General features: G+C 44.2%; 2 protein-coding genes across 5 annotated transcripts in view; one reads left to right on the forward strand and one right to left on the reverse strand.

The window, feature by feature from the left end:
• Positions 1–11,412, reverse strand: part of ak5 (adenylate kinase 5) — a 30,709-nt gene extending 19,297 nt beyond the window's left edge. For both annotated transcript variants that reach the window (XM_061839046.1, XM_061839045.1), the window contains exons 1-4: positions 10,583–11,412; positions 8,929–9,115; positions 6,090–6,257; positions 2,889–3,061 (exon numbers count right to left, since the gene is read on the reverse strand). In XM_061839046.1, the coding sequence (XP_061695030.1) occupies positions 2,889–3,061; positions 6,090–6,257; positions 8,929–9,115; positions 10,583–10,642 (588 nt within the window). In that variant the 5' untranslated portion in view covers positions 10,643–11,412. The remainder of the gene's footprint in view (positions 1–2,888; positions 3,062–6,089; positions 6,258–8,928; positions 9,116–10,582) is intronic.
• Positions 11,413–13,444: 2,032 nt separating this feature from the next.
• The window catches only part of pigk (phosphatidylinositol glycan anchor biosynthesis, class K), a 33,933-nt gene continuing 33,708 nt past the window's right edge, over positions 13,445–13,669 (forward strand). For all 3 annotated transcript variants that reach the window (XR_009797716.1, XR_009797717.1, XM_061839139.1), the window contains exon 1: positions 13,445–13,566. Coding sequence is in view for 1 of the 3 variants with exons in the window: in XM_061839139.1 (XP_061695123.1) it covers positions 13,501–13,566 (66 nt within the window). In the remaining 2 variants the exon portion in view is untranslated. The remainder of the gene's footprint in view (positions 13,567–13,669) is intronic.

A 13,669-nucleotide genomic window follows, 5' to 3' on the forward strand; every position in this document is an offset into this window, starting at 1 on the left:
TCATGCTCCAGTTCCGTAGATTGCGGAAAGAATTGTACAAAACTGGCACCGAAGGAAAGCCCCCACCTCCCACCCCCCTGCCTTTTGTCCCCAATGCAAGTGGGCTGTACCACTGAAATGTCAATTTTACAATAGAATAGAACTTGGCGGCACGGTGACTCAGCTGGTAAAGCGTTGGCCTCGCGGTTCTGAGGACCTGGGATCGTTCCCGGCCCCGCCTGTGTGGAGTTTGCGTGTTCTCCCCGTGCCTGCGTGGGTTTCCTCCGGGCACCCCGGTTTCCTCCCACATCCCAAAAACATGCAACATTAATTGGACACTCTAAATTGCCCCTCGGTCTGATTGTGAGTGCGGCGGTTTGTCTCGATGTGCCCTGCGATTGGCTGGCAACCAGTTCAGGGTGTACCCCGCCTCCTACCCATTGACAGCTGGGATAGACTCCAGCACTCCCCGCGACCCTTGTGGGGATAAGCGGCTAAGAAGATGGATGAACGGATAGATGAAAATTAGAAATTTTCGTACAGATTTTTACAAGAATCATGGAAATTGACACTAGATTTGGCTTTGTGGGCCTCATAAAATCATGTGGCGGACCAGATCTGGCCCCCGAGCCTTGAGTTTGACACATGTGCCGTATATTGATAGAAAATGATCCATGATGATATTGATAATTTATCACACCCATTAATTTTCTGAGCCGCTTATCCTCACGAGGGTCGCGGGAGTGCTGGAGCCAATCCCAGCTGTCATCAAGCAGGAGGCGGGGCCGAACCTGAACTGGTCGCCAGCCAATCGCAGGGCACATGGAGACAGACAACAGCCGCACTCACAATCACACCTCGGGGCAAGTTAGAGCGTCCAATTAATGTTGCCTGTTTTTAGGATGTGGAAGGAAACTGGCATGGGGGGAACATGCAAACTCCAGACAGGCGGGCCGGGAATTGAATCCCGGTCCTAAGAACTGTGAGGCCAACGCTCCACCGCCTGATCCACCGTGCTTCCCAATATATCCCAGCTCTAATTGAAACTCATTATTCGAATACATTATCGGATGAATGCAGTGCTGAGAGAAGTTCATACGATACATCAGGATATTACGTTTTGACCTTTGTTAAAAATGTTCAAATATTGATATTTGTGCATCCATATTTTACTGCGAGAGAAACAACACATTGAAATATTGAGATTTCGTGCCACTCCGAGTGAAAAGTGACCAATATTTGATACTCATGGCTCGATCAGTGTATTCCAGGAGAAGCAAATCAGGAGAGTTTAACGTGCTCCGATGCAAACGCGATGCCTGACGGCCACGAGCGAGCTTGACCCACTTCGCTGTCGCGTCGGGCCATCTGGCGAGCGGCCGGAGAGGAGGGATGCAAACTCTGCAGTTACCGAGGACGATTCGTGAGAGCGCACAGTCGCGACGTGGGCGGGAGCGCCTCGCGTTTTTTTTTTTTTTTCGGCATCGCACTTTGCCGCATCGCCGCTTCATCTGCGTGGACAGCGGCCGCCTCCCCCGACCGACCTCGCAAAACGTGATTTTTTTTATTTCTATGCGGGACCTTTAAATCACATTCTGGGGTCATAATGAAAACGGTGCTGTGTAAAAATTGATCGTCCGGAGTGTTTTTTTGTGGGGTTTGGTGTGACTGTTCCTCCGGAGCTATGTAGTTCCCAACCAGAGTGAGAAATGATTCAATTTCATTATTTGCAAAATGACTAATAACGCCATATGACTTACGCTGACAGGCAGAACAATTAACGGCTCTTCCTCTAGATGACAGATGCTATAATTAATGACCTTGTGTAGCTGCCTGTTCCCATTTGCACAACAGAATAATACCTCCTTAAACAGGTCCAGTTTTCAAAGTGAGTAATTCAATTGAGTGAGCAACGCAATTTGCGGTTCTGGTCGGGTCCAGAATTGCTTCTGTGTAAGCGTTTGTGGACCGCAAGTGTGCTATGTATGGATATGAAGATTCCTGAGTTTTAGGGATTGATGGGCATCCATCCATCCATCTATCTATCCATTTTCTTAGCCGCTTATCCTCACGAGGGTCGCGGAGAGTGCTGGAGGGCGGGGTACACCCTGAACTGGTTGACAGCCAAACAGCCAGACTCACAATCACACCTATGGGCAATTTAGAGGGTCCAATTAACGTTGCGTGTTTTTGGGATGTGTGAGGAAACCGGAGTGCCCGGAGAAAACCCACACAGGCGGGTCCGGGATCCAACCCGGGTTCTCAGAACTGTGAGGCCAACGCTTTACCAGCTGATGGATGAGCTTGATCAGTGGTGTCACTCGGGCTATTTTAGTGGGGCTGAAGCCCCCTAAAAATGTCATAGCCCCCCCCCATAAAAAATGTTTCGGTTTTCAGTGTGCTCGAGTGATGTAAGACAGGGCTGCCGCATTGTAGTCCGGGTTTCCCTCAGAAGGCCATTATGACTCTAAAACCATAATGATTGTTTATCGCCTCATCGTACTGACACGTGAAATTTATGAATTACTTTTGGAACCATAAATCAAGGGTAATTTGCCTTTCAAGCATTGATGATGTTTTGGTAACGTAAAAAACGCTTGCAATACCTCAACGTTATGATTTATGATAATGACTATTTGAAATTTTGGTTCAGATCCGAACAAGAATCACGGAAGTTGACGTACATGATTTGCCTTCGCGGGCCACATAAAACCATGTGGCGGGCGGGATCTGGCCCCCGGGCTTTTAGTTTGACACCTGTGATGTAAGACTGGCACATTTGAAACTCAAGTACCAGTCGTACTCATTATCTTGACGCTAATGAGACGCGTCCGGCTGTACAGAGGCAGCTAATGAACGCCTCGTTACGTGCGACGGTGTGACCCCCCCCCCCCCCTTTCTTTGACTACCTGCGGCGCCAGCTCGCCGTTGGTGATGATCTTGGCGATCAGGCTCCATTTCCTGTTGCTAGTGGCGTTGTGGATCATCTTCTTTCGCAGCAGCTCGCCCACCGACACGTACTGGAAGCCGTAGCGCTCGGCGATCTTCAGGCACTGCGTTCCCTTGCCGCTGCCAGGCCCCCCTACGGGCACAGGGAGGGTGTTGGCGCATTGCTCGGTCTTCGAGTGTGAAACATTGTGCGCGTGGGTGTATTGCAGCGAGACGCCCAGACTTTGTTTGAAGGCTGTTGTTTGTGTTTTGCGCGCGCCTCGTGGGGGCTCATGGAACAGGTACGTGTGAAGTTCCTGCATTTGTCTCTTTCGACGGCAAAAACAAGCACAAGGGAAATTTAAAACCCTAACGGAGGGGTGTCAAACTCATTTTCTCACGGCCCACATTGTTGTTCCGGTTTCCCTCAGAGGGCCGTTATGACTGTGAAACAAAAAATATTTAGTCACCTCATCATATTTACATCGTCAATTTATGAACTAGTTTTGGAATCTTAACTCAAGGGTAATGTGTTTTTCAACTGTTCATTTTTGGTAACAAAACAAAACAAAAATGCTTGTAATATCTCAACTTTATCACTTATGATATGTGACAATTTGAAATTTTGGTGCAGATTTTTACAAGAATCATGGAAATTGAGATTTGGCTTCGCGGGCCACGTAAAATCACGTGGCGGGCCAGATCTGGCCCCCGGGCCCTGAGTTTGACATCTGTGCCCTAACGGCACAAAAGGTATACGTTTGATATTTGTGTGTTGATAATTTATCCATCCATCCATTTTCTTTGCTGCTTATCCTCACGAGGGTCGCGGGGAATGCTGCAGCCTATCCCAGCTGTCAACGGGCAGGAGGCGGGGTTACACTTTGAACTGGTTGCCAGCCAATCGCAGGGCACATTGAGACAAACAGCTGCACTCACAATCACATCTAGGAGCAATTTCGAGCATCCAATTAATGTTGCACGTTTTGGAATGTGGGAGGAAACCGGAGTGCCCGGAGGAAACCCACGCAGGCACGGGAAGAACATGCAAACTCCACACAGGTGGGTCCGGGATTGAACCCGGGACCTCAGAACTGCGAGGCCAACACTTTACCAGCAGAGCCACCCTGCCGCCCCATTTATTATAAATAACAATTTTAAATTTTGGTACAGATTTTTACAAGAATCATGGAAATTGACGCTGTAGATTTGGATTCATCGGCCACATAAAGTCATGTGGCGGGCCAGATCTGGCCCCTGGGCCCTGCGTTTGACACCGTTTGATATTTGTGCGTTGATAATTTTCGTGACAAAAAAAACGTCTGTAGGAGAAAATGATGCATTGCGTCTCGCTGTCATTATCTTGTCCCACTTCTAGTTGAAAGTGATCAATATCCGACCTTTGTGTGTCTATACTGGACTAAAATGATCCAATACGTCGCGATATTGATTTGCCGGGTCTGCATCAATATTGTCTTTCTCACAATTTCAATGACAACTGACATTCCAGCGGTGTTACGAAATCAATCACTACAGGGCCGGCGCTAGGTTTTGACACCTGTGTGGTGGCTTAGTCCCCCCTCCGCAAAAAAAAAAAAAAAAAAAAAAAAAGTTGTTCATGGGGGATGGGCTGAGTAGGTGGGCATGAAAACGAAATTCCATACAAGAAAAGGGATGTTGTATTGAGGTATTGGTAACTTTGTCATAAACACAGTACCAAATAATTTTTTTTTTTTTTTTTGGGGGGGGGGGGGGGGGTTCAACCTCGCAACGCCACTGTGCTCCAGAAGCTCTCCTGGCTTTCTTTTTACTTTGCCTACTTGAAATTGTGTAGAAGCGTACATTTTGCGACAGGTTAACGTAGGAAATCGGACGAGGCCGGCATCGAACGCGGCGCGTGACGTGCGGCCAGGCGGGGCCGAGGAGAGGAGAACGGGCCATGCCGCAGCGAGCTATTTTTAGCTTCTACGCAACGTAAATACTAAATATTCATTTAGATTCATTTAGATGCCTGGAATGGCTCGGAAGTAATAAGAAGCAGCTTACAGCGGACGGAAAACATCCCTTTTCCAGATGTTGAGCGACAGGAACTCGCACGCGGCGACTTCAAAATATATTTGTCCTCTACTTCTTCAAACTATTTACACTTATGTGTACTGCTTACTTTCTTTTTGTGGTAATCCTGAGAGACCAGAATTCACACTGGCAATCTTGCGTCTAAACCAGATTTGCCTTCCACTTAACAGGCGGGACTGTAATGAATTAATTATGAATAATTAATTACAAACTAATGATTTAATTTAAAAAAAAAAGCATTTTAACCGCATTTTGTGCTCCGAACAAGGCAGAACCTTTGTCAGCGGACGATTTCCTGGTGCACAGATGACACACATCAAAACTCGGCTACCAGAATACCAAAATGGAGGGATTGGATAACATAGCGTAGCTGGGCAAATTTAATTTTAAAAAATAAAAATAAAACTACCCGACGGGAGTCTTGATAAGCGTGGTTTTGTGCAAATTATGCAAAAAAAAAAAAAAAAAAAATGAAGTTTTCATAACACTGAAGCGCTTCAACCCTCTGTGACATGTGATCCAACTTTTCAATTACCATGCAGAAACCATTTAAAGGCAAACAACCCCCCACCCCCCCACCCCAAACAAAAAAAAAGTCCTAAAATGGGAATTTCACTTCAGGTCTTTTTTTTTTTTTTAATACTTTTTTTGTTATAAAATGGAAAAAAAATGCCACCTGTGTTGCATTCGGGACTCTAACTGAGCAGGTACTTGGGTGGTAAATTTGTCATCGGCATCTACCAGTTCGTTGTGTTACTGTGTGTGGACACTGCTTTATAGTGCGTGAGTACGCAAGCGTTTTGTAGCGTTTCCCATAGTTGCAGCGTGTCTGAGCCATCAAAGCCTCGTCTTGTTCGCAAGTTTGACCTCATAGTCATCGGACTTCGTTTCCTGCTCTTGGACCTCGCCTCTAGTCTAGCGTTTGTGTGCCTCTGCATTCTCGGACGGCTACACTGTGTATGATCTTGATTTGGACTTAATCCACACTTAATATCACGTCCTCGTCTTGGAGTCCTGCATTTGGGTCCGCCCCCCGTGCCGCCGGTTCATCACACATTATACTTTATTTAGCGAAACGAGTATCTCAGTTTCAGTGTGTCCTTTACCGATGACGAGGATGACTTTGGGCCGGGGCCTGGACGGATCGAACACTTCGTACTCCTCGATGAGCTCGGCCGTCTCCGACAAGTCCGAGTCGCTCTCGATGGAGAACTGGCTGATGGGGGGGAGGCGCTCGTAGCGTCTGTAGGGGAAATTGGGACTGTCGGGCATCACTGTCACGCACAGACACACACAGACACACACACGGGCATTAGCATAAAGGCGTTGGGGGGAAATATCGTCATCGTGCACTCCGGGTGACTCAGCTGTCAATCACGCCATGTACATAAAAGCCTCTGGTGCCAACCACGAACACACACACAAAAACAATAGTTGTGCTCACGATGACTTTGCTAGCGCGACGAGCAGATTAAAAGAGCGCAGGTCGGATTCGATATTGATTTTGAGTAGTTCAGTCCGTGAAGAACACCATTTTTATGAATAGCCCTGACGCCCATCGCGGACGCGGCGACCAGTACGTCTTCTTTCGGTCGTGACGGTGTGAGACGGGCGTTCGCACAGACGCAGTGTCTGAAAAGAAATGCGTCCGCTCCTTCCAGTTCTAATCAGTGGGGTCCAAACGCGGAGCCACAAAGCCCCGACTGAAGTCGGCGAATATCTTTTTATTATTAGCACTTGACACCGGCGCATCCGGATGAAATTCAATTTGGCGAGTATGTGCAATAATGCACAAAACCCATGCAAGTACTCAGATATTTTGGTTCAAAGGTAATTTTTTCCTCCCTAGGAGTCGAACCAGATTGCCATCAGAACTGCCCTTGGTAGTTTTTAGAATTGGATGGCAAGCTGGATTTAAATGCTTCATAACCAAGGAATATAAAGTATGTTGGCATCTTAAAAAAACAAAAACAAAAAACAAACACGACAAGAAACGTGCTTGGACTGCATTCGAGCCGTAGCCGCAATACGCAGACTGATGAACGAGGCTTCAGTTTCTGTTAATAATTAAACCATGAGCAAAAACTGGGCTGGACCAGGGATGGGCCACCGACTGCCCGGGGTCCCTACGCTATATATGCTATACGCAATCCAGCAGGGACCCTCAACTTCCATTTTTTTAGCTTTGTCTCGCGAGTGCAAACTGTATAGTGGCGGCGAACTGAACTCAAATCGCTTCACGGAAATTGACGCTAACACTTAATAGAAAACGCCACGGTCACGATGTTAAAACCCTTCGAGCAACAGATATTTGAACACAAATGATGGAGCAACACATGTAGACCGAGAACACCACAACACTCACAGGCATATATTCTTCATCCTTTGCGAGAAATATGTCGTCAACTGTCACTGAGAGTCGTGGTGCAACCCAACCCTGCCCGCCGCCCCCCGGTGGCCAAGTTGGGCACACCAGAAGGAACGGCGCAATTGAATTGAACAGACGCATTAAATCACGGTGGACAAACTGTTGAGTGCTACTTGCAAATGGGAAATATGATTTGAGACTTGAGTGCTTTGAGATACAAGCAAGGTCACGGAATGAATAAAACTTCCATCTGAAGGCGCGACTGCAGAATAATGATCGATGGTTGCGCTGGGAGGACTCCGGCGTCATATCTGCGCGTCCTGCTGTCTGCTTTTGTGATTTATGGCCCCGGTCATTTTTCTGGGGTGGGATTAAATCACAGCACAGATGGGCTGCAGACTGGAACGCAAGAAAAGAATCTCTTTCCCTCCCTAATCTCAACAAACTTTACCAAAGTCTTGTGGTAGACTTCATATCGCATCCCAAACCAGGGATTTCCAGAAGGGACTGAGCAAATAATCGACGCCACCGCTCAGGATGAGAGATTCTCGCCGCATACCGAGAGAGGATGAATCAACCAAATATGGCCAGTTACGCTTTCGTCTTTGAGTCGAACCAACGGATTTGTCTTCTTATTCGAGTTATTATTATTATTTTTATTATTGCTCTCCACGCTTGTCTCTCAGGAGTCACACCAACACCTTTGTGTGTTAAACTTTCTTCTTCTGAGTCTGTGGATACAGAAAGTTTGGCATTCACTTTTTTTTTTAGATATTAATATTTGAGATATAGATTCTAATCTTTTTATATTCATATTTGAGATATTCGTTGTAATAGTCGAACTATTGGCGACCAGCATTAACGTTTGTGCTCAGAAACTCCTTTTCCTGTCGTGTAAATTCCGATGGTCGACCATTGAAACATTGCAAAAATTAACATTGCACTTCCATCCGTTCATTTTCTGAGCCGCTTATCCCCACGAGGGTCGCGGGAGTGCTGGAGCCTATCCCAGCTGTCAACGGGCAGGAGGCGGGGTAAACCCTGAACTGGTTGATAGCCAATCGCAGGGCACACATTGCATGTCAATATAGAAAAAAAAAATAATTCAGTTGAAATGGATTGCTGCTCAAATTTGAAAAAAAAAATAAAAATAAAAAAGTTTAAAAACAAAAGGTTCAGAGTCACTGATGGTGTAGCGGTACACACACGCCTGCCTTTGGTGCGGGCAGCATGGGATCGATTCCCGCTCAGTGACGGTGTCGATATCTGCCCTGCGACCAGTTCAGGGCGTAGTCCGCCTTTCACCCGAAGCTAGTCAAGATAGGCTCCGGGTTTCCCGCAACCCTTGTGAGGATAAGCGGCTTGGGTAATGACACGACATGACAAAAAGTTCAACACAACTGAACTGTACTGAAGCAGTGATTCTTTCGCATCCCACCAGAGGGAGCCCACGTGCAACTCCGCATTTTAGAGAATCCCCCCCCCCATGACGTTCATCGCCGATTCTTGCTCGTTTTAGCTCAACGGCCGCACGGCGGTCCCCGTCCCCCCCCGCCCCCCCCTCACCCCCCCCTCACCGTTTCTGAAGAGCGAGCGGCGCGACTGGCCGCCGTTGAGGGGCGGCAGCGGCTTCTTCTCCTGGCCCACGAACGTGTCCCACCGCACCTTGTCCGGCCCGCCCAGCTCGCGGACTTTTTTCAGGCAGCCCTCCAGGTAGTCCACGGGTTCATCGGGCCGGTGGTACATCAGACCCGTTAGCAGGCTCTAAAGGTAAAAGACGGACAGTCGGGCGTCATAGAGACGTAATAATAATTTGAGAAAAATCCCCATTTTGCAGCATCGTTATCTTCGCTGACTGTAAGCAATAAAAAGTCTGTGATTGCTCACTTTTATTGTACAATGCCTCATAAGTGAAGCCTAATTAAGCCTCCACCAGGATGAATGCATCTCATATTACATTTATGACAGATATGCAATTGCTCTTTCTTTTGCTTTTCTTTTTTTTTCTTTTGCTTTCAATAATTTTAATCGTGTTAGTAAAGTGCGGTTGAATGTCCATGACAGGATTTTTTTTTTTTTAATGAGCAAAAATTTGAAACACTACAAAGATGAAGTTTTAGTTTTATGTTGAAATTTTTTTGGGGGGTAATTACCCCCCGCCCCCACCCCCATACCTAAAAAAGAAAAAAAAAAATACATTTATGACAAAAATGTTAACGTTACTAAAATGAGTAAAATTAGGACTCTAGTCTTGTAATTTGGATGACTTTTTTTGGTATAAAAATTGTGAATTTTTATCTAATACAATACGAAAATGAAAAGATAAATAGAAAGCCACTTGAAAAAAAAAACAATTATGGAGAAAGTTACATGACAAAAACTTTATGAACGTGTGAAAAAAAAAGTTATAAAGCTTGTTTTAACATTAAAAGGTTGCAGTTTTAAGATTCCTCATTTTATGAAAAAAAAAGTGATTACGTAGACCTAAAAAGAAGGTTTAGGGTCTTGCTAAAAATAAAAAATTGACAGTTATGAAAAAAATATGACACTAAATCATAAGTATACTCCCTTAAAAAATTCTAATAATTTTTTTCAATTTTTTTTTTACAGAATAGCGTGAATGTGAGCTTTAAAGAAAGAAGGAATATTCGGGCAAAAATAAAAAAATATTAGAAAAATAAAATTGTAATGTTGCAGTTTTTATAAAAAGTCATAACATTCCGAGATAAAATTCACATTTTATTAAGACATTAATGATGTAATTAGTGAACTTATGCAAGAAACATCACAGAAAAGAAAAATACCAAAATGACCAAGAAAAAATTGCAGGTGGCAACAGTTAAAATAATACGATTGCATGACCATCTCTGTTGTCAACATTATTAATATTCAATATTAAATGTTAATTAACCGTATTGTGGTGCTGTTTGCTTGTCAACTAATCACGTAAGGTTGCTTTACACGATAAAGTTTAAAAACATTTTTTTTATTCTTAATATTGATTGCATCAGAAGGCAACGTGCTTGACTTACATACACGCACATCTGATTGTCAACTGGGTAAAAAATGGACGCACGCGGCGAGGCGTCTTGATGCTCGCCTTTCACTTCAAGCGTTCCATAACCGATTTGACTTCTCTCTCCATTTTTTTTTTTTTTTTTTTTTTTTTGGGAAAATGCAAAAGCGTCCTCGCACGCACGCACGCACGCTCGCTCGCCCCTCACAGCTCACCTCAAAGAGTTGGGGGATCTCCCGCCGTGCCAGATACTCCTTGGCATCGTTGGTGTTCATCGCTGAGATCTGCAACTTGCTTGCCTTTGGATCGTCTTTTTATCCTTCTTGTTGTTTTTGCTCTGTTCTTCTTGTTGTTGTTGTTTTGCTTTTCTTTTTGCTCCCCGGCGACTCCCTGCAAGCTTCTCAGCGCATCGTGGCCGTGCGCGTGTGCTCGACTCCTGGATTCCTGCAGGCAAAGCCACGGCGACGCGACACCCTCCTCCACCTCTTCCTACTCCTCCTCATCGTCTCTCTCTCTCTCTCTCTCTCTCTCTCTCTCTCTCCTCTCTCTCTCTCTCCCTCTCTTTCCATCCCCTCTCTCCCCCTCCTCCCTCGTCTTTCTCACAGATGTAAATGGGAGCCCCAGCTGTCCCCCCGACACCTGCTTACATAAAAATATAAAAACAACTGAACATCTATCCATCCATCCATCCATTTTCTTATCTACTTATCCTCACAAGGGTCGCGGGAGTGCTGGAGCCTATCCCAGCTCTCAAGGGGCAGGAGGCGGGGTACACCCTGAACTTGTCATCAGCCAGTCTCAGGGCACATGGAGACAGACAACAGTCGCACTCACAATCACACCTAGGGGCAATTCAGAGTGTCCAATTAATGTTGCACGTTTTTGGGATGTGGGAGGAAACCGGAGTGCCCGAAGGAAACCCCACGCAGGTACGGGGAGAACATGCAAACTCCACACAGGCGGGTCCGGGATTGGACCCGGGAGCTCAGAACTGTGAGGCTAACGCTTTACCAGCTGCACCACCGTGCTCCCACAACTGCACATTTGTCACTTAAAAAAAAAAAAAAAAAAAAAAAAAAAAGATGAAGAAAATTACAAATGAAAAAAATGCCCATTAAAAAGGGATAAAATCCACATGGAGTCGAATAAAATCAGGGTTAATATTAAATTAGCAGGGAATTTCATAATTATGCAAAAAAATAATTTTATTGACACACAAAAAACCTGGTTTGGCACTAAAACTTCAGTGACCTTTGCCCTTTTATCCACTTGCTATTTGTCTGCAAAATTCTGGAAGACGTCGAAGCAGTACAGATCTAGATTTATTTGTCCCTTCCATTTTTGCAGAATTTTGTAAAATTTATCATCATCATTTCTTGTTTCCACACTAGAGCAAACAGTTTTTTTAAAAATAGTATTTTGGATTTTCTATGAAAAGAAAAAAAAACATTTGGAGTTTTGAATTTTGAATTCAAATACACAACGTGTGAAACAGTATGAAAGCCACACACACACACACACACAAAAACAATAAAACATAAATGAGTAGTGGTGACACGGTGGTACAGCTGGTTAGAGCATTCGCCTCACAGTTCTGAGGACCGGGTTCGAATCCCAGCCCCAATTGATTGGCGTTTGCATCTTCTCCCCGTCCCTGCGTGGGTCTCCTCCCACTTTCCTAAAACATGCAACATTTATTGGTCACTCTAAATTGCACCTAGGTGTGATTGGGAGTGCAACTTTCACGACCCTTGTGAGGATGAGCGGCTAAGAAAATGGATGGATGGATGCAAGGATAAATACGTTGTAATCTTAGGAAAACAAGGACCCATTGTTAAATGGAAATAATATTGACTGAAAAGTGTGTAAATAAATGTATTTGTTTTTGTGCCGATTTTTTTTTTGCTACGTTGAGGCAGCGAAGAAGCAAATTTTGTTTTGCTTTCATTCCAGGCCAATAATGATCTACGAAAGGACGTGAGTGAATCCTACAACCTCGATTCTTTCGTCTCTCTAGGCCACTCACTATTTTATGAAACTTATTTCTTATTCAGGTAGAGATCTGTAAATATCTCCAAGGACATTCAAAACAGCTGTTCGACGTCCTTTCAAGTGTTTGTTGCGGGAAATACTGCAAGTGATTTCTTCCACACTGCTCACAAGATCCATTTTTTAATGATTATTTTTCAATGGTATGAGACATTTTAATTTTCCTGGAACATTTTTCAACTGTATCCCAATTCTAGCACACTTTGACTGTGCCTGGAAGTTAAATATCAGAGATTTTGAACTTGATCCGGTCAGGAGACACAACGACACAAAGTGGTATAGATCATTAATTATGCAAATGGGGCAAAAAGTTGAGATTTTCCGTTTTGCATATATTTTCACCGGAGATTCATATCAGATGCTGTACTTAAGTAGAAGATACTTTGTGCTTAAAAAGAATGTGGTAAAAGTGAATGGACTGATTCAAGTTACAGTATGTAGCTACTCAAGTAAGTTTCTTTCGGCTTGTCCCGTTATGGGTCGCCACAGTAAAGGCAAAATAATCATAATAAAAATATATAGACTGAAATGAACTTAATACGTGAAAAGTAAAAACACATTTATTTTACCGTCAACATTATACAAACCCGTTTTGATAACTTGGCAGGATACAATCTTTTTTTTTTTTAAAATAACAAACTTGGGCTTTTTTTGGTTGTGCATTGCTTTGCAACTGTTGTGACCTGAAACGTGAGACAAAGGAGTACAAAATCCAGATAAATGTATTCAAAGATAAGGGGTAAAAGTAAAAAGAAGTAAGTAATTAATACTTAAGTACAGATATATAATAAGTTACACAGGTAAACTATACGGTAACTATTTGTACTTCATTACTTCCCACTCCTGTTTAACTGGCAGTATCTTTTTGACCTTTGTTCTCAGAAATCTTTTTTTCTTTTTAAATATAGATATTAAATGACAGGGGCAACGCAGTCACGATACTGAACTCAAATATTTGTTTTATGACAAGAATGACGTGACAGGCGTCGTCGCAGACTCTTATTTTGACACGCATTAACCGGAAGTACTCCTTCAACTGAGCCGGAATATTTTTCACATCTTTTCCTGGTTTCATTACCGCACGATGAAAATTCCCACTCTAGCAATATTATTGTGCAGCCTTTTCTCATCCGACGGCATTAATGTCCAGGTAAGGCTTTATTATTTGACCTATTTACTCGTAAGGGCGACGCATTTCATCGTTTTGCTATTATGCTTGCTGTCATGTTCCTGTTAGCTTGTAGCGCTCTCGT

Source organism: Syngnathoides biaculeatus, chromosome 13 (genome assembly GCF_019802595.1).
Source record: "Syngnathoides biaculeatus isolate LvHL_M chromosome 13, ASM1980259v1, whole genome shotgun sequence".
Taxonomy (NCBI): domain Eukaryota; kingdom Metazoa; phylum Chordata; class Actinopteri; order Syngnathiformes; family Syngnathidae; genus Syngnathoides; species Syngnathoides biaculeatus.